The sequence below is a fragment of the Colossoma macropomum genome, unplaced genomic scaffold (assembly GCF_904425465.1).
Source record: "Colossoma macropomum unplaced genomic scaffold, Colossoma_macropomum, whole genome shotgun sequence".
Lineage (NCBI taxonomy): Eukaryota > Metazoa > Chordata > Actinopteri > Characiformes > Serrasalmidae > Colossoma > Colossoma macropomum.
In genome coordinates, this window is record NW_023494797.1 from 3,197,303 (window position 1) to 3,219,648 (window position 22,346).

The 22,346-nt window shown below is 35.4% G+C and overlaps 1 protein-coding gene across 2 annotated transcripts; it reads left to right on the forward strand.

Annotated features, from left to right (window-relative positions):
- The first annotated feature begins 785 nt into the window (after nt 1-785).
- Nucleotides 786-19,177, forward strand: LOC118817401 (GTPase IMAP family member 4-like). Of its 2 annotated transcripts, XR_005008010.1 has the most exons (5): nt 786-966; nt 5,879-6,469; nt 8,992-9,084; nt 12,855-12,893; nt 18,831-19,177. XR_005008010.1 is itself a non-coding variant. In XM_036584051.1 (3 exons), the coding sequence occupies exons 1-3, from the start codon at nt 951-953 to the stop codon at nt 9,057-9,059; spliced, it is 675 nt and encodes a 224-aa protein (XP_036439944.1). In that variant the 5' UTR covers nt 786-950; the 3' UTR covers nt 9,060-9,724. The 2 variants fall into 2 exon arrangements, 1 of the variants encoding a protein (XP_036439944.1); XM_036584051.1 differs by lacking the exons at nt 12,855-12,893; nt 18,831-19,177 and having other exon boundaries at nt 8,992-9,724.
- The last annotated feature ends 3,169 nt before the right edge of the window (nt 19,178-22,346 follow it).

A 22,346-nucleotide genomic window follows, 5' to 3' on the forward strand; every position in this document is an offset into this window, starting at 1 on the left:
TCGCTAGCACGCCACCCACTACCTCTTTTGTAACGCACTTCAGGATTGATGAACATTTGCCTGTTATAAAAATAGCAGATATGAATGGTGATTTTGCAAGATGTGTAGACGTATACTGTACACCAAAAACATGATTCTTCCCTTTAAAATCCCAGACTTATTACATGCTAAGGCTTATTATTCAGTAACTACAATGCAAAATGGTTGAGCTATTCTTAGATTATAGAAGTGTGTAATAAAACCAGTGGGCCCTGGCCATTTAATGGGTCAAAGATCATTATTATTTGGAGAAAGTTTGTCTTTAGGGAGATTCATGGTGCGCTTGTTATGGCTCACCACCAACTAGACCCTCCAGTAATTCAATGTTAAACGGTATCAGTTCACCAAGCAAATTCGTTACATGACTAAAGAGCCAATAACCTTAATTAGAAAGGTGATAAACATGATTAGAGACACTTTACTGATGCACTTTACCAGCATCAAAATTGTAATTAGACAATAGACACTGTCCAAGGCCAACTGCTTCTATCGTCCATCGTCCAATAAAAGAAATGCAAGGCCTCATTCAGAGAACTAGTTCAAAATGGCTTTTGGATATTTTGGCAGAAGCCCTTCCTACTTTATATGATTATAGTTTCTCAAGCACAGAAGTTCCTTTTGCTTCACATGCTGTAAAGTTGACTCAGCACGGCATGCTAAGATCTTGATTCCTGATTGGATAAACTTCTTATTTTCACTTCCCTTTTTTGATTCCTCACCCAGTGCTAGATACTGTGTATGCAACTTTAAGGGTTCAAGCTTCTGTCCAAGATTAAGTGTGGACATAATGCACATGGTAAAATATTATCAGTGTAAATTAAACAGAAAATGTTTGTTTTAGATGTAGAAGCCTCATCTAGTGATCTTCTGGGAGAATCTTTTTAGTGAAGAACTTCAAATTTGGAGAGGACATGGCAGCCGCTACAGGTGAGTATTTTTAGTAGTATCTTACACTTCTCACTTTTCAGTTCTCTATCATTAAGATGGAATGAGCAGTTAAAGGAATAGTTAAATAAAAGATCAAATTCTTGGTTTGTGTTGTAAATAAATCAAAACAGGTTTCAGGTTCAATTGCATTCTTTAGTGGGGAGGAAAAACAGCTCAAGGTTGAGCTTTTCAGGCACATGCAGGGAAGTATGTGGAGTAATTCATTTTTCATTGAATGTCAGGAGAAAAGCAGAAAACATATTTAACTGTTTATACAGATGTCATATTGTCTCAGTCTCCCCCTCTGGGGAGACTACAGTTGGGCTGTCCCTGGCTCTGCTCACTCACACCATCATGTGATTCCAGGACTCATTATTCCTTTTCAACCTTTTGTTTGGTTTAGTTTTTGCAAAGTCTTTGTGTTTGTGTCTTTGAGTTCTTAGCCATGTTACTTTGTGTTGTTTTAACTTTGTTTTGACTCTTGCTGGGTCTTTCTGGTTTTTGACTATGGGTCTGCCTCTTATATTGCCTGCCTGTGTTTGACCCCTACCTGTATGGGCTTTGAATGTTGGACTGCCCCAAATAAAGCCACTTCGCACTTGCAACTGACTGGCATACCTCCACTGTTCTAAAAGAAGCCTCAACGACTCAATACAATATAAATTTTTCTTACTTTTAGTTTTTCAAAGCACCCCTGCCATAAAACCTTACTTTAAATCTCAGATCTGCAGTTTGGTGTTCTAGTGCAAACTTGCTTCTTTTTTGTTGTTTTTCTCAGTAACAGCTTCTCAACAGCTACACATTCTTTCAGACCCATAGTGTTGAGTTATCTTCTTACAGTGGAATAAACACCTGTGGATTTTTCAGATCTGACGCAAGAGTGAAGCTTAATTTTCTCCTCTCTCTCAACGATGAAAGCTTTAAGTACTATGTATCGGATGGTGACAGTTTTGGTGGTCTACTTGGTGTTGCATGGTTGTTGGTCTCATTTTGACTTTTCTTTTAATCATTTTTTGAACACTAGTTTTTTTAAAACTTTATCTTTTTTTCATTTATTTTCTTATGACTTTCTCCTTCCTTATGGAGGTGAATTATCTTGTATCCAGGGGTAAAAAGGAAACTGAAAACCATTGCTCAAGAAATAGTAGTTACTGTAGTAATAATTTAGTAAATGAGTAAAAGGATTAATAGAGGAAATTACTTAATTAAGAACAAATATTTAGTTTATTGGAAAATGACAGAATTATTGTCCAGAGTTTATAAGTTTACCTGTATTTGACTAGATGTCCCCTATCACAGCTTTATACAAATGTATATCTCCAAAACTGTGACAGAACCACAATTTATAATCTGGATTATTGCATGAAAGACTTCTATACAAACAGCTGTTCTTCTTTACATTAAAACAAATAAATAGAGCCTTGTTTTAAAAACAACACACCCACTCACATTTGCTGTATCTTTATTGAACAAAAGGGTGTAAATAATCAAGCTCACTGAGTTTAAAAACCATGTGAACCTCTGGGATACTGACCTCTTGAAGAAAGGATAATTGGAGGCAAGTGTTCTAATTAATTCAGATGTGTGCTTGACCAACCATGCCATATACTCAATTTGAGGTGCCTGATCTTCCCAACAAAATTCTGTTCAAGGGCATTTTGTCCACAGAGGATATTTCAGAGGGCCTCAGAAGAAAGGCAGAAGCTCACAATAAGGTTACAAAACAATTTCTTGGGGCTCCATTAGTGTGAGGCCAAGCAGACATTTTTAAATGGAAGAAATTCCATACTCTGCTAAGAGTATACATTCTATACAGTTTATTGCAAGGACCCACCATAGAGATCAACAAGTGGCAAAGAACCTAATATACATCTTATAGCTAAGCTATTTCTTATATTTGTCTACTATAGTCTACTATATCACTGCATGCCAAATCCTTGCTGCTTGTTTAAAAAGTGCTTGGTTGACCCTCTAAGATGTTCCCCAGCACTAGTGCAACAATGCTCTGTGGGAAGATGAGAAAAAAGGTTTAACTTATCATACCAACACCAAAAACTCAATGTGAAGCCTGGTGGAGGTAGCATAATGATACAGGACTGCTTCCCTGTCTTGGGGCCTGGACAACTCACAGTCACAAAGCCATTGAGGGACCAATACAATATTGATATTTTCAAGTTTGCACATCTGTGAGGTTAAATAGTGAATAGGAGGTCAGTGTTCTCTATTATGTTTCTTTTCTTACAGTTATAAAATTAATGACACCATAGAAGAACCTTTTCAGTTCCCTAAATCCTAAGAGAGTCCCAACCATAGGGCTCTGGACTGGTATGGGGAAAAAGTTTGTGAGTCTTGAGACTAATCACAGCATGCTCTGCTAGTGCACATTTACATGTTTCTGTGTAGACTGAGAGAGAGCAGAGACTGTGTACTGTAATGAACTGACAGAACAGAAAGTCTCTGATAACATAGTATCATCTGCAAGATGAGATTAAGGGGCAAATGTATCTTTGCTAATACATTTTTAAGTACGTTCCACTCCAGATACAGAAACTTTATTTTTTTCTCTACAATCAAGTCGAATGATGATCTGAATATTACAGTTAAGCACTTTTTAAGCATTTTTTAACTTTTTAAAAAGTTGAATGACGCACAGATGTTTTGGCTTGTGTCTCACGTGAGGCAATATCTGTTTTGTCCAGCATGGACAACAAAAGAATTTCACAGAAATCAGTATATTTACACTCCCACCAGCCACCCTCACCACACTATTTAGGTTTAACACGTGTTAACTAAAGTATCAAGCTACTAGACACTTGCGATAAAACATTCGCAACCGATTTTAAATTAAATAGTCACAATGTAATTTTTAAAAACAGAGTAAGAAGAAAACAGTAAAAAGACATAGAACTTGTTTGGACACTCCCTGATGGTGGAGGTTGAGCTGTGAAAAGTGGAGATTTTGGCATGTTTCAGGAAGCATGTTTGTTTTCCTCATTCATTTGAAACAGAATGAACATGACCAATAGGATAAAGTATGTTCCTCATGTGGTTATCCTCTTTCTGTCTCCACTAAACTTCTCTGAAATCATCAAGTGTTTTTGGCTGCTGCTCTGTTTTGATTGGTTTTCACGATGGAATCTTTTCAATTTAACCAGGCTTTCTAATTAGTTTATTAGCTGAAATTCACAGTTTTTTTCACTCTGTAACAGTTTTTAAAAATTAAGGTAGTGAAATAAAAGTGCTTTATTAGAAATAAACCCAAGTAAAAGTGATTTAATTTTATTCAAACAATACCATCACAGGGAACAATTTACTGTAAACAGAGTGAATAGTATTTGTTACTTTCCACCTTTGGCTGTGGATAATTTGATACCAGGATCATTTAAGGCTTAATTCTTGCACTTAAAACATTCCTAAAATATGTTTTTATGTAATGTTAAACATATTGGCCAACATCATTCTCTGTATTACCTTTCTGTCAGCATATATGAAGAAGTCACAAATGAAGAAACTAATCTCATTATTATTTTTTTTTTATTTGTGCTGCAAACCCAGAACATTCATGATGAGAATAAAAATAGATGATGGCTACATAAAATCATTCCATTTCCAACACCATTCATATCCAGAGTCAAAACTGCTGTTTTGGCTCAGTCCATGTTGTTAAAATAGTTGAGAACACTCTGAAGTTTTCAGTGAATAATTCTTTAACTGCTTTTTCTGAATGAGATGTACAAGTGTGAAGAACTTTTTAATAAAATCCAAAAGATTCTATAAAGTCCTATAAAAAGTTTGTCCAAGGCAAGAATCTTTATTTTTGTAAATTAGGATGCATACATTCACTACAACTAATGTAATTATTGACATTATTAACACTAGTGAAGATTTTTTGTAATTAAACAGTGATTAAATTTTCAAAACAGCCTGTTTTTGCAGCTTAATTTCCAAATATAGACTGCATGCACTGGAGACTGAAGGGCATGCTTTGAAATTTTAACAATTACTTATTACATCAACTCTTACTATTTTAAAAAAAAGTGAGATTTTTTTCTGATTAAGCGCCTAAACAACATCAACATATCAGTCCAGGGCCTCTATTCATAAAGCTTCTCAGAATAGAAGTGCTGATCCAGGATCTGTTCCTGTCAATAAAGTCACAGTAAATAAGAGAGGAATCTGATCACGATCAGCAGTCCTTCTGAGAAGCTTTATGTATATGGGCCCAGAATGCCACAAAATTTTTTTTTACTGAATTAATTCTCACTTTGTATATCCCACTTATATTGAGTGACTGCACTACCTATGAAAACATAAAGATTGGATCGGATTGATATTGATGTATGCTCAACATTAAAGTACTTGGATGAGATCAAAGGGTAAAAAACCTAGTAGGGGCAAAAAAGTCCCAGGTAGCTGGAACATTGAGACACTGGTAACACAATTGCATTTGACATTGATGCAAAGACATCATAGTATCAAAAAAAACTACTGGGTAGCTCCCTCACTGTATTGTGCTTAGGCATATTGTTGATTTTAGGATGGGACATTCCAGTCAGTTCACTGAAACCCAGATACAGACATGGGTTTGTCACATATAACAATGTTTAAAGCAGTTAAGACATTCTTCATTCAATTAACACCACTACCATAATGCTAATTTCCTCTAGTGTCAAGCTAACCATGCATTTCATGGCAGCTCTAGCTAAAACACAATTGTTGGTTGAACTTGTTCAGTCATATAGTCTTTTCACATACTACAACCATTATGTTGAAAGCATAGTCCAAACTTTTAAACTGCATTCTAACCGAAACAATAAAAACTGTGTCGTTGTCCAAGCATTTATGTTGTAGACTAGAATTAGTATGTCAATGCATATGTTTCCTAACTACAACCATTTCTCTTCTTTAACAGAAACACCTCATGTGAAGATAGTATTGCTGGGAGGACGGTGGGCAGGGAAGAGTTCATCTGGAAACACCATTCTGAACAAGGAGGTGTTTGGCATCAGGGCCCAAACAGAAGCATGTGTCATGGAAACTAACAAAATTGCAGGTACTCAGGTCACTGTGGTGGACACACCAAGCTGGAACTGGGTTCCTGCAGAGGACACATCTGATGAACTTAAGCAGGAACTCAAAAGAAGTGTTGAGATGCTTGGCAGAGGACCCCATGCATTTCTACTGGTTTATCCTTTAGGTGCCCCATTTGTGAAAAGGCACAAGATTGCTGTGCAGGAGCACTTAGAGCTTTTGGGTTTAAATGTTTGGGACCACACCATGGTCTTGTTTTCCAGAGGAGATTGGTTGGGGGAGAAGACTATTGAAGAACATGTAGAGGGAGTAAAAGAAGAACTCAAATGGTTGGTGGAACAGTGCAAGGACAGATATCATGTTCTTAACAATAAGGTCAGAAGTAATGAAATGCAAGTCATTGAACTACTGGAGAAGATAAAACGGATGATACAAAAGAAAAGAAAGTGGAGCAAGACTGAACCACCTGAAAGTAAGTATATGGGCCCACGCATGTCCTCTGGAGACAATACCTTTTTCTTTGCTGTCGTTTGTGCTGATGTTTAACAAGATAGCACAGCACAGGTCTGAAGTGGATAGAAGAAAGTTACTAAATTACTTCTGCTGGGGGAAAATGGGTCACCAGATGGATGGTTTGGTTGGTGCTTCAATTTTCTTTAGAAGGCTCCACTTGTTTCTGTTAGGATGTATTGTAAGTCTTCTAATAATCACACTGAAAATAATCATACTGAAACATGATACATCTCCGAGCCCTGCATTAGACTGTAAACACTGGACAAAACTAAACAGTTTACATTTTAAAGACCCTGTGAACCTAAATCCATGTTTGCTTTATGTGCAATTGAGCCCATGAATAACTTTCCAATGTCGAATTGACCAATTTATTACCCAGAAAACCATTTAAGGCATCGCCACGTAAAAGTTGTACAATGTTTTAGCGAGCAGAAACAGTGGGGTGGCCACTGGCCCAGGGACCGGTACCAGGCTGTGGATTGGCGTCAAGCTGCAGCAATGTGTCAGTGAGCCTAACTGCTGACGTTCTGTATAATTATTATCATTAATTTAATTAATATCATCATAAAAGTATTTTTCACCGCGATAAGCGGTTTAGATGATGGATGGATGGATGGATGGATAAAAGTATTTTTTATTTATGGCTTAATTTATCCCTTTAAATCACATGGAATTTTAAACATATCTTCACAACATGCCTCTGTTCGGCCTTATGAGTGCTAACGTAAGTAAAGAAGTAAAAAAATGAATACACTGACAGCACTGACAACCATTATATTGAGGCTGTAAACACATAAAAACATCAAAGACAAGAGTGGAAAAAAAACAAGATTAAAAAAAGCATAACTGAATCAAAAATATGACACTGCATCCATGTGGCACAAAAAAACATCTAAGAAGAACGCAAGAAAGATCTGCAGTAGATCTGTCGAAAGGAGCCTCACATCCAGGAGAGAATCACCAGGAGAGTCACATTTACAGCAAATTATCTTATATCTATCAATTTGGGAAATATCTGCTGATTTATCCATGCACATTTATAAAATGAGGCCAATACAAAATTAGGCATCCACCATAGAATCATCTACATCTATGGCTACCACCATAGAATCATCTACAAAATAGGTGATTTAGTAGAGCATGATTGGTTGGTGGGTCTGTATGTGTATGTCATGGCATCATCAGCACATCACCAGACCTCCAAACTGTGAAAACCATTGTGGGCTACACATTGGGAACCCCAGGTCTTTACCACAATCTGCACATGTAGAGCCCATTTCACTCGTTTCTCCTCACTCACACTATTATTTCTACTTAACTGGGACAATAGGTTAGAAGTCTTGGACAGAGACAAGTCAAATCAAGTGTGCTGGATAGAATATTAGGCCACGGCCAAACAGTTCTCTGATAATGAGCAAATGTTTTTGAGCAGTGTTGTCTGAGCAGTGTTTCTGTCCTGTTTTTTTCATCGAAGCTTTGCTGATGCTTAATATAGCATTTAAGTTTAATATCTTTACAAAGTTTAATATCTTATAATTTAAAACATTATTGCAAATGTTTTTAATTGTTTTTAATTATTATTTAATTATGTTTGATTAAGAAATCTAGTACTTTCATATGAGCTGTGTAGACTTGCCTAAACCCATAATATTGTTATTTTGGTGACATAATGACTCAAGTAAAAGTACATTTGCAAAAAACAACTTGAGTAGAAAAATAACAGTTTGAAGTAAAAAAATACTTAAGTACTGAGTTTCCCACAGAACTGCAGTGGAACTTAGTACATTCAGCATCTATCAGCATAGGAACTGAAGCTTTTAGGTTTTGTTCTGCTCTTTTTGATATAATCTTGGTATAAAATAAAGCAGTGTAGATACTGTGTGGAACAATGGAACAACTGAATTAAACACAAAAAATGAGGTAATTGTTAATGACTAAAATGTAGCTGAGTAGAGTCATTTCCTTAGAAAAAATTACAAATATACTCAGCAGTAAAACAATCATAATTTGAAAATATGCAGGAAAATACAAATCCATAAAAATTTTACTGAAGTACACAAAATTGAGTAAATTAGTTACTAGCCACCTGGAGAACACATAAAAAGAACTACATTCCAAGTTAAGGTATAGGGTTGTTTATGATAGAGCTTTGTGTTTAACATTTCTCCCAAGGCTTCAGGTTTCAGTTTAGATCATAGATTTTTTATATCAGTGCTGCAGCCTGTTGTAACTTGTTTCTGAACTGTCAAGCAAAACAACAAAATAGACCACATTGCAGTAAAAACTGTGCAGACACTGTGGGCTTTAAAACTGTGTCCTTGATTTTGACCTTCAACTTAGAGCTTTTGAACTTCAGCTAATTTATTCCCCACTGAAACTAGTGTGGGTTAGACCAACAGGCAAAACTGCTGTGCATTTATTCTTTCACTGAATCACTGCTTTCTAAGACTTTGGACAATCTTTTATTTCTTTTTGTTGCAGTTGCTGGAGAACCCTCTGCTGCTTCTGAACATGGAGAACCTTCAACAAAAAGACCAAAGTCAACTTGACTTCATGTTAATAGAGGTTTTATAGGTGTGCATTGATATTTATTTCATGAAGTTTATGTTTTATGAAGAAAAAATGACCTGGTAACTGTACTTTTAAGAATCTGCCTATAAGGTAAAAGAGTAGTTTTGGAAGTATTACTGTATGTTTGCAGTTCAGTTCATATTTCATGATTGAAGTTTCTGTGTGTTTGTAAATAAAGTTTGCCAAAGATAAAATTATAGCAAATTGCTGATTGTTATTACATTCAGTAGTGACACACACAGTCAGACACACTGTAGTCACAATAAAACTTTTATTTCTGTTACTACAGGAAAGGAATTCTGCCCAGAAAAAAATAAATATGTATTTATGGATCACCTTCAACATGACCTTGTTTAAGGCTGCAACTAATTATTATGTGGATTTTTTACTTGCTCTGCAATGGCTACAAGTGTATGGTCTGCTTCTCTTATACAGCATTTCTGGAGTTGGCACTGAACTATAACATTGATAACAAACTCATTTGGCCCTATCAGCTTTTTAACAAGGCTTTTATTGGAGGATCCTTTTTGTTGCCTTGTGCGTGATGCTGCTGTGAAATGCTGCTTTGCATAACAGGCATGTTGTGACTTTTATGGGCTACCTTTTTTGAGCTCATCTCTCTTTACTGCAGCCTTCATTTAAAGTCCTGTTTATGCCACAAACAATTCCACCTTATAATGCAACCAGTGCCGTCCTAGCCTTACCAGTGGCTTTAGCTAAACTAGACTCGCCCTGACCCCCTGCCTCACCCTTCTCCCTGTCATAAATTCCCTTTGCAATAATCCACTTTTAGCTTTAGCTTTAGCTTTTATACATTTTCTTGAGGCAAAAATCGTCAATGATTTCACCATAAGAAAGCTCACGGCAAATCTCAAAATTAATGTTCAAGAGGTTAGTCCATTCAAAACGCTTTTGGGACAAAGACAATCTGGACCACTTGTTACGTCTCGTTAGCAAACTAGTGATAAGAATAGGAATCTGAGTGCCTTTTGGCTGAAACACAAATGGCTTTACATTTTGCATATTTTGCATTGTTTGGGGTGTAAAGTTCATAATTTCATTACTTACTTAATGCACTACAAAAGGAGTTAGAAGCCATTTCAGATTCACCTGATGGGGAAAGTTAACTGATATAGTTCTCCTTTGAACTCCAGCAGCAGCAGCAAACAAGTGACAGAAAGCTTTCAAACATTTTTGATTACTTGCTCACTGGTTGAACAAGAGACCATAATGATCGCTTATTTGAGTATTACAAGATGTAGCTACCTAGCTCCTGACAGGTAATAGCGCTTCAAAGGCATTCTGTCATGTCTCTTTAGAAAGGTATAATGTGCTTATCTAAAAAAAAAGTTATGAAGTATATGATATCATTCTGGCCAGATGGGGGCTCTATGGAACTTGTGTAGTCTGTGTATAGGAAGAACTGGCACAACAGAAGTCATTTCATCTCCAATCAGGAGTATAGAATATATATAAGAATTTGTTGGAATTAACGAAACTATTAATATTATGGGACACTTTTTTAATTCAACCACATTGATCATTTTTTGAGTAATATATGAGGTCAATTATGATAACTAATTGTTGCAACCCTACTATCTACACTATTATTACTCACAGTCATGTGTAGAAGTAAGTACACCTCATGAAAAATGAATACTTTTCCAGCATATTTAGACATACAGATATTCGGTCATGTTGAACAATGTTGATAAATAAAGGTAATAAAACTTAACAAGTGACACCTAAAATTAACATTTGGTCATACTTTAGATAACTGACATAAACAGAAATCCAATTTCTTTATGTGAAAAAGTAAGTACACCCATATATATCACTTACTCGAAATTGTCAAACTGAAGTCAGGTGCACTCGATCAATTGCTAATGATTAGGACACTATTAGAAAATATCTGGGAGGAACCTGTCTTATTCAAACCTCTGATGTCTGGTCTGGTTTGCTGTTTGTTATTTTAAAGTGTGGTATTATCATACCTAGATCAAAAGAGCTCTCTAAGGCCTTGTCTGGTAGATCATCTACAAGTGGAGAAGATTTAAAACCAACATACCACTCAAGGCCGGCGCTAGCAAATTTAACCTGAGATCAGACAGTAAGATGCTAAAAGAACTCTTTAAGAACCCTAAAACTCCATCACAAGATCTGCAAGTAGCTCTTGCCACTGCGGATGTCAAAGAGTATGCATCTGTCATTAGAACAGGACTGTACAGGTTTGACCTATATGGGAGGTGTTCCAGGAGGAACATCAGTTCAAGACTAAAAGTTTGTTCATCAATATCTAGGCAAGGACCAACGCTTCTGAAACAATGAGTTATGGATTGGCAAGTCAAAGAGAGTTATTTGGCCACAGTACCAGAAGACAAGCTTGGCAAAAACCACAGACTACATTTGATCAGAAGAACCTCATACAAACTATAGAGCATGATAGTGGAAATGTTATGGTTTGGAGCTGCTTTGCTACCTCAGAGCCTGGCCATCTTGCAATCATAGAATCAACTATGAATACTGATCAGTGAAGCCAGGGGTGTAGTTACTTTTTCAACAGAAAAAAGACATCTCAATTAATTTGTTCTTAAATAAATGATTGCAAAGTCAAATCTCCTTTGTTTTTGTTCTATTACAGAACATTTATCTGTACATACTGTTTAGCTGATTATCAAATATTGATATGCCCACATGTCAAACAAAAACAGAAACATTTCATGGGGTGTACTTACTTTTTCACACGACTATATCGACTGTATCATTCAGTCCTATCCTCTGCCTCTCCTTTGAATTGCTGTTGCTTGTTCATGTGCAATTCAGCGAAATATTCTCACTGATTTTTTCATGGATTCAAATAAAGTAATGATCAGCCCAGTTCAATATAGCTTCAGAACCCTTGCCATTCATGATGTTGGTTTGGTCCATTGGGTTTGGTCCACCTTTCCAGTACCTGAAAGACAGAATCAAATTATCTGCTGTGTTTTAACAGAGCAGTGTGGAGTAGAGGTTTGTTCAGGCCTGAATTTTTGGTCTAAACCCCCAACACTCTGCTTGAGACTGATCTGACCCAACCCACTGAGAGTATTAAAGATTTAAATCTGAGTCCAACCCAAGCCATGAAACGTATGTTTGAACCCCCAACCAAAAATCAAACAAAACTTCACATACCTAATGAGAGAGAGAGAGAGAGAGAGAGAGAGAGAGAGAGAGAGAGAGAGAGAGAGAGAGAGAAAGCCTATCCAAAGTAAAATTAAGTTCTGCTTTAGCAATTTTATTTATCAGACAATGCTTTTGATCAACTAGCGCTGGGCAAAAAAATAATTATTTCTTGCTAAACATTTTTTTCCAATCTCAGAAGAAATTTATTTCAATAAAATGTTGGACTCTTTTTTCAGTCTGAAATCAAACTAATTCACCAAAAGATGAATTTCTTATAACTTTCTACTCATCTTCACCAGGGGTGCCAATAATTGTGCAGGGGACTGTAAACTCTGGCACATGCGCTCAGACTCTGGCATGAGTGCCTACTCAGTTCAAGTAGTATTAAGAATACCTGTCTGGGCACAGCTTATACTTCCTTATTTGGAAACTTTCTTGCTTTCGCTTTCTTACTTTTCGCTGCTCCACAGCGTATTTGCAACATACAAGTAAGATTAACATTAAAACATAAGAACATTGAAACATCAGAACATCATATTCTGCCCAAAATCAAGTGTGTGGTGTTTAGTACCTTTCTGATATCTTTATTAAACCATAATTTTTTGTGGTAGGACTTTGAGGTTGGCGAGAAGATATGGCAGCTGCTACAGGTGAGTGTGTTTTTATACATTTTAAAAAACAACTCTGAATAATTAAAGGAATGGTTTAGTGAAGATTATTAATTATGGCTTCAGCTTAGTGTGATAAATATACCAAAGCAGTATATTATAAACAGATCCATTTCAAGGTGATGAGACATTTGACTCAGGTATCATTTTGCAAGGATATGCAAGGCAGTCTGTATGAAGACTTACACGGTGGTACTCAATCAACTCTCAATTCAGGTCTACAGATGCAGAATATACAACATGAGTGAAAAGATTACATAGTTATTACTATGGGCTAGATAGTAAAGGTTAGGCTAAATGTAAGGTGTGTACAAGACAAGAAAATATGATATCTGGGGCACCATCTTTAAGCCTCACCCAACAAAGTTTTCGACTCTCACACACACCCACAAATGTGCAGGCATGAGACTACATGCACAGGCATGAGACAGCAGATATTAAAAGATTGCATATGATTAAACTTCTATTTATAAGTGAGTTAGTACATTGCATCAGCTTTTGTATCAGTGGAGATAATCTTAATTAACAATGTTAAGATTAACACCTTAAGTTTTACTGTGTCTTTGTGACTTTGATAATTGGCCAAATATAATTGGAAAAAAGTATTTCTGGTTCAAGGCTAATATTACAAGCAAGCAGTGAAAGCCAATAATTTATGAATGAGCATTTGGCAAATTGTATACCAAATTCATCAAAATGCTGATCAATCTAGTTTCTTATGTGGCTGTAATTGCTTAAAATATAGTTCCAAAATGCGATTTGATCTTCTAAGACCTACTAATAAACATGTGATTTATATGATGCCCACAATGGTCCAAACTAAATAAAATGAAAACAGAATGTTCTTTGAAAATTTAAATTGTATCATATGGAACGGATGTTTTCCCCCAAGACTTTAATTTGTAAAATATGTTTCAGCAATTGGCCCAAAGTCTGCATTTCATGATGAATGGACCAGTAAAAATTGTCTAAAATTACTTGGAATAAAATCTTTGTAAGTTGGCTTCCATTTAAATTTAAGAACATTTTTCCTCCTCTTGTAGAGTTTTGGAGATTAAATGATTTATCCTAACAGTGACAATATAATTGAGGGCACTATTAGACATTAGACACTACTGTCAATTAGACGCTATTAAATTTTGTCCAATAAAATGTCATCTGCTGTGACACAAAGCTTATAACTAAACAGGCATAAGTATGAAACCCTTCAATTAGTTAAGATCCCATTAAACTAGAAAGAAAAAGATTCAAGATACACATATCATCTATTAAGGTAAACATTTTATCTCTTATTTCTTAATAAACAATAATTGTCATGTACCCATTCTAAAGGTTTCATTTTTGTTCTTTCATGTGACACAAAAAATAATTAAAAAAATAAAAATAAAAGTAATATGAATATGTTTAACTTAAAAGTTGAGTCTAAAAGCTGGGCCAAAAAGATTATATAGTAAGATCCATTCCTGTGACTGCAGTGTATGAAAGGTGCTATATAAATATATTTGCCTTGCCTTGTAGTGTCCTCCGCTATGACCATGACAAGAGGGTACATAAGCGTCACTTGAGAGGATTGTACAATTTGTTTAATCTGTTTTGATAGTGTTCAAAATAATGTTTGCATGGCAGTGTGACCTGAAATAAATTATATTTTAACAAAAAAACAGTTTTTAAAACCAAGTGAAACAATGTGGTAGGTGTTTCTGATAAATGGCCAATTATTATAGATACAATGTAAAGACACTCAGGAGCCTCCAACAAGCATGAGACAAAAGAGAAACAGAAAGGTCATGAAGGTCATTTCCCACCATTCCACCGTGATGAAATTCAAATTGCTCCCACAAAGAAATTGCAATCCCAGACAATGAACATATATGGCAGGGCGTATTCATGGCCTATAGCTTTCTGCTGGCGATAAGTCATTCCATTTTAGTTTCAGTTCAGCTATATTTTTGTAGCTACTACAAGCCAATTTGGCATCTTAATCCTATTTGTTTTGATAAATGTATTTAATGTACTTTATTAATTCATTGTGTTTGCATAAGCTTGCAGTTACTGTAACTTGCAACCTTTTCACACTCATCACTTTCAGCTAAACTGTTTAGAAAAGGTTATGCTGGAAACTGGAAGCTTACAATTTCATTTTTTGGCAGAGATATATAGGTTGCATACTAAAGCATTACTAAGGGTTTGCCAAAAACCAAAAGGTTAGGTTGTTGTGATGATGTCAGAGGGACCTGACCCATCTGTTTTTAGTGCAACACTCCCTAAGGACTCTTAACTATATATAACTAAAGACATGTATTCCAAAGAAAGAGATGCATAAACTTACCTAAGTCCTGTAGGAATGGTGGCGCTTCTCAGCGCATTCTCTTCTAGGAACCAGCAGAATCTACAGTAACCATAGAGGGGGTGGGGCACAGCAAACCTGTAAAGAGAGAAAGAGAATAACAGAATAACATCTACTGATGAAAATAAGAATAGTAAATGGCCATGTAAAGAACTGTGAGAGTGATTTTATTGTACAATGTTTGATTCATGTACCTTCAATTACTTCTTTGCAATTATTGTCTTTTAACACTGGTTTGGTGGAAAGTAAGTTTTTGGGCAGTTGGTTTCAATTTCACACGTTAAATCTTTTTTCAGTAGGTGGGTGCAAAAAGGCTACTATTTGTAAATAATCATTGTTTGCAACCAAGACAGTCAGGTTGTAATTGCTGTGAGAGCTTAACAATCATCTACAAGTTACATTGCAAGTGGCGGGGTCCAATCATAGGGGTCCATGCACCCTGTAGCTTATGGAGCCAGTATAGGCCTTTCAGAAGACAGAATACAAATGATAGGAATTTATAGAATTGCCTTTGTTTATAATTACTGTTGAGGAGGAATCTCAAAAAGAGATGTCAGCTCAATTTCATACACACTGACCCTTTGACCTTATGGTATGGTAAGCAAAAGTTATATTTAACAGTTCAAAATACTTGGAAAGCATAGTTCTTGAACTCAATAAACTGAATCATTCAATAGCAGGGGTACCCAGTCTTGGTCCTGGAGAGCCACCACCCTGCAGAGTTTAGCTCCAGCCCTTACTTAACATACCTGATCCAGTTAAAGAAGGCCTTCCAAATCATTTAAATGTTAAAGACAGGTGAGTTGGTTGAACTCTCCTGGGTGGCACAATTGGGCACCCCTGTTCTATTTCATATACCCCTATTTTTTATTCTTAGAGAGCACCTAAAAAATGTAATGTTCTTGAAAATGTAATATTTTATATTTTAATCTGAGCGGTCACACTGCATGACAAAAATAGGCCAACTGCACTGAAAAAAAGTTGCTTAAATTTACATCATTCAATGTGTTCATGTGTACACTGGCTAAATATGAATGAAATACATTACATCAACATAATATGTGTAAGTGTTTACTTTAACTTACATAACTTAGGATGAAGTTTAACATTTCATTTGTGTGTGACCAATGTACATATTTAAATCATGTACATTTAACAACTTTTTTTCAATGTGTTTTATACTTTAAAAAATATTAACTAGGTTGTTTGACATACAAATTTAAAATATGTTGATATTAAGTAACTGGTTTATGTAAAATGGACAAAAAATAATAAAAGTACATTTTACTGAATGAAAACATATGTTGATGCAAAGAGAATTTCATTCCAATTAAACCCAAATAAATTGCACTGAAATGTTTGTGTTGTTCCATCAATAACTGAACTTTATGTTGAGGTAACAAAATCTGTGTAAACTGACTCAGTTTGATTGAATAGAAATTTTTGTGTGAATTAAGTTTATTCAACATTTATTATCTGAGTGTATATTGTAAGAAAATACAAACAAAATGAGCCAAAATGCAGAAAAAATGACATTAATAGATTCTAAATAAGTAGATGGCAAAATGTAATATATTGGGATCTCTGAACATGTCATATAACAACTTAGCAAATTATGAACAATTAACATGTACAATAGTTTATACTGACATTTCTTGATTGTATTATTGGTTTTACACAATTAAGATCACTGATGAAAAAAAAAATAAGTGAAGCCATAGGGTAATTATCTTTTGCAAAGAAGATGAAGTCTGGTGTTCCAGTTAATTTAGGAACAGGTTTGACATGCCCTGCCAAAAAAACACAATTTTAATCTGTTCTTTTGGATAATCATTATCAGTTCATCACAGCAGAAACTAAGTACAATATGATCCAATCATATGACTTTTTATGCATACTGAAAGATTCTTAATTATATTTCATTGACTGAATAATAATTAAAGACTAGTTGTGGATACAGAGCCTACAACAATGCAGCAATTCTGTCACATGTGGGCTACAGACTTCAGGTAGTGGTCAGTTGCATACAACTGTATTTCAGATCCTTTGTCTGCCTGATTACTCATGGTCTACAGATATACAGTATAAAACCATACACTCACTGAGCACTTTATTAGGAAAAGTATTCTGAGACATAGGACATCCATTTGCTCTGAAAACAAAATTCTTTGTGCCACAAATCTCTTGTTCTACCACATCCCAAAGGTGTTCTATTGGATTCACATCTGGTGACTGAAGAAAACCAAACTCATCGTCATGTTCAATAACTCAGTTTGAGACAACCTTTGCTTTGTGACATGATATTATCATACTGGAAGTCATCATTAGAAAATGGGTAAATTGTGGTCATGAAGGGATGCATATGGTCAGCATCAAATAAGCTGTGTCATTCAAGTGATGACTGATTGGTTTGCCAAGTAAACATTCCCCACACTATTACACCACCTCCACCAGCCTGGACTGTTGACACAGGCAGGTTGGGTCCATTGATTCATGCTGCTGTGATCTTCATCTGCCTAAAGGTTTAAGGTGTTATGTGTTCTGAGATGCTTTTCTGCTCACCATGATTGTACAGAGTGGTTATCTGAGTAGCCTTTCTGTGAGCTCCAACCAGTCAAGTTGTTCTCTGATGACTACTTTCAAGGCATTTCCACCTGCAGAACTGGATGTTTTTTTCTTTATTTCACCATTCTGAGTAAACTAGAGACTAGTGTGCATGAAAATCCCAGGAGATCAGAATTTATAGAAATACTCACACTGGCCAGTCTGGCACCAACTGTCATACTAAAATCAATGGTCAGAATCACTGAGATCACATTTTTTATCCCCATTCTGATGGTTGATGTGCATCTGTATGATTTCATGCACTTCACTGCTGCCACATGATTGGCTGATTAGATAACTGCATGAATGAATAGGTGTACAGGTGTTCATAATGAAGTGCTGAGTGAGTGTATATATACAGTTTTAAAAAGCAGGGTCATATGGTTCAAATAAACTCTTAAAAACTATCTCTTCAAAGGTTCTTTAATAAAGACAGCAGTTCTATATATGGAACCATGAATTCCCAATAAACACTTTGCATGTTTAAAGGGTTCTTTGCATGGTGAAATGGTTCTTCAGATTGATGGAGAATGTGCTGCAGATTGTCCTATCTTTTTAATAAGGGTTCTATATAGCACTAAAAAGGGTTATTGTTATGATGTCAAGCTTGTAACAATAGAAGAACACTTATTGGTTCTATATAGAACTATTTTCAAAAGGGTTCTATATAGAACCATCTATGACACATTCTCCATCAATCAAGAACCACTTCACCATGCAAAGAATTGTTTAATATAAAATGGTTCTATATTAAACTCATGGTTCTAAATAAAACCATTCCTTTTACTAAATAAACCTTAATGAACCATCTTTTATAAGAGTGTAGTGTACATGTAAATACCCTCTAATTAAGTTTCTGATACAGTGTACTGAAATCAGACCTGAAGCAACAAACATAACTACTGCATGTTTATAACTTAAAAACTCCTGTGTTTACCATCAATTCAGCTGTTTCTTTTCTTTAACAGAAACACCTCATGTGAAGATAGTATTGCTGGGAGGACGGTGGGCAGGGAAGAGTTCATCTGGAAACACCATTCTGAACAAGGAGGTGTTTGGCATCGGGGCCCAAACAGAAGCATGTGTCATGGAAACTAACAAAATTGCAGGTACTCAGGTCACTGTGGTGGACACACCAAGCTGGAACTGGGTTCCTGCAGAGGACACATCTGATGAACTTAAGCAGGAACTCAAAAGAAGTGTTGAGATGCTTGGAGAAGGACCCCATGCATTTCTACTGGTTTATCCTTTAGGTGCCCCATTTGTGAAAAGGCACAAGATTGCTGTGCAGAGCACTTAGAGCTTTTGGGTTTAAATGTTTGGGACCACACCATGGTCTTGTTTTCCAGAGGGGATTGGTTGGGGGAGAAGACTATTGAAGAACATGTAGAGGGAGTAAAAGAAGAACTCAAATGGTTGGTGGAACAGTGCAAGGACAGATATCATGTTCTCAACAATAAGGTCAGGACAAATGAAATGCAAGTCATTGAACTACTGGGGAAGATAAAACGGATGATCTATGGAAAAAGGAAGTCAAGCAAGACTGAACCACCTGAAAGTAATTTTTTTTATTTTCCATAGACAGTACCTTCCACTGTTTATAATTATTTACAATAAGAAATGATAAAACAGGCAAGTGTGTGGTATATATACATTATGTATATATATATATATATATATATATATATATATATATATATATATATATATATGGCTTCTTTGTGTAATGATGTTTAATTAGTTAAAAATAACTTTTGACTACAACTAAGTTCAGACATTACTAAGCAATAACTTGTTGAAATTGTTTTCTGCTCAACAGAAGTTCTGTCTAACATTCAGGTTTTCGTTTAGATTGTACATTTTCAGCATCAGTGCTGCAGCTCAGTTATATCTCAGTTAATTGTGTAGGGGAATTGTGTGGTGTGAGTTTTGACCTAATATCAACTAAACAATGTCAAGCAAAAAGGCCCACAAACATCTGTATATTTATTCATTAACTGAGTCACTGCTTTCAGTAACTTTCAAGTGTTCTTTTCTTTCTTTTTGTTGTAGTGGGAGGAGAAACATCTGCTGCTGCAGGGCTTGGAGAACCTTCAACAAAAAGACCAAAGCCAACTTGACTTTTTTTTCATGTTTATTTGCACAAAGTTTGTGTTTATGTCAGACCATTGGGTTCATTTTGTTGGAGGACAGATAAGTTATTGGCAAATGGGAATAACTCTGCCTGTATTTTAGAGTACTTGTTTAATCATTATTATTAGGATTTAGGTTGTTTAATGGTTCTTGTTTGTTGGGTTTTGGTTTGATTTGTAGTGGTTTTGTAGTGGAATTGAGCCCCTAAAAATTGGGGGCTATGAGCGAAAATGGTTGTAGTTCCTGTTCATCTGATTTGGATGTAAATAAACTCAAATTAAAATTGTAGAGACCCTCATAATAGCTATGTAGTTTTGTATTTTGTGTTTTGTGAGCTGACAAAAACCTTCTAAATGCAAATGTGTTAAAACTGTGTTGATTATATTTTTTCTTATATTTATGGATATTACGCACTCTGGAACACAATTAGTTTCTGTTTTCATCTTAATTGTTTATTTTTTCAGGTATAGTGGGACAGTTGGTCTGTAATTGTGGGAAAGTGATACACATTAACGTTTCAACATTTGGCTGAATGTGTAACGATCTTAATAATAATCTTAGATTTTTCATTCTACTCCTGTTTTAACAGGGATTTCAGTGGACATGCCATATGCTGATTTTATACCTTTACAAAATGTAACATGGACTGAATATAGACACTAAATTTCTGCATTCTTGGTACATGTTCCAAATACTTGTAGTCCTTCATATCCAAATCCAGGGTGTTTCTGTTTCTTAAAAGAATAAAGTGTATTTTCATTTTTTAGAGGTTGAATCTAATGTAATACAGCACTGTTGGAAGCAATACTGAGTATTTGCAGGTAAAAGTCATATTTTGGAATTAAGGATTTGTGCTTGTAGGTGAAGTTTGTTGAATACAGTATTAAACACAAAACAATGCTGAGTGTTAAATATACAGTATTGCTAAGTAAAGAACACATATGTTGAAGTGTGATGACTGTAGCTGAAGGGTTACATAGTATAAAGTTTTTTTATCATTAAAGTTTTGTTTACCATAGACTGTACACCGTAGTGTGACTTGGAGTTTTGAACCTTGCATAAATGTTATTGGTTTTATGATCAGGACAATGATTACTGAACTGAAATTAAAGGTGCATTATGTCTGCATTGAATCTCATTTTAGTTTTATTGTCTAATATAATGATTACAACAAAAACAACAGACTATGAATAAAAATAAGAAAAAGAATAAATACGTAGGTTTCCAGACTAGAATCAGGAGTGTAATGCTAAAAACACAACAACTTTATTTCTTGTGCTATTAAGAGACTGTATTGTCCAATTACTTTTGAGTCCCTAAAAAGGGGGAAGGGGTGGTGCTATGTATGAAAATCGTTGGAATTCCTACCCTGTACACCTGATGGACCTTGGATGTAAACACTCTCAAATTAAAATGACAGTTACTATGTCAAGGTCCAAATATTTATAGACCTGGCTGTATGTTATAAAAATGCATACATGGAGATTTAACATATAACATATCACTGCTGTCGGAACAAAACTTCGTATTTCCATTTTTGTTGTTTTTCAGCTTTTGACATAATGTGATAATGCCTGTTGCCCTTTACATTGTGTGTAAATTTCATGATGAATGGACCAAAAGAAATGGCCCAAAATTACTTGGAAAAAAGTTAGGTTCCATTGAGTTACATTAAAAGTAAAGTATGTTTTTTCCTTCTCCTGTAAAGTTACCATTTTGGAGATACAAGGTTTTCTGTCGACAACAGCGATATACTAACATATACTAATTGAATGTAGATATATGTATGAAACTCTTTTCAGCAGTGCACAGTGCATGTATTTTGAGCCTTTCAGATTAGAATGAAATAATTTGCATTTGTTTGTCCCAATGTGGTTGTGTAAAAGTCTATGCTCAAATCACTACACAAATGTCCTGGCACATGTACTCCTGCATGGATTTTAACAGTGTTATTGTTACCACGTAAGCATGCAAGATGCAATGCTGCTCCTCTCCCCAACAGCCTGCCACTGGCAGTCAAAAAGAATTGCTCACACACATGTAGGTCATACAGATATTTAACAACTGCTTTTGATAAGTTTCTCCTGTCCACTTAAAGGAGGAAAACCACAGTCAAACTCCGGCAACATTTATAACCTATTGAGATCTTGTGAGGCTATGTTGGCAATAGGCCACCATGTTTTGTAGATACAAGAGAGGAAGGAGGAAATAATGAGTTTGCTTTCAAGACTAGACAAAACAAAATCCTGATAAACACTATAAAAATGTCAAAAAGTTGTTGGATTTTTCTTCTTTTGCGATTTACCTTTATTTCTTTTGTTGAAAGGACACAGCTGTAACTTGATTTTTAG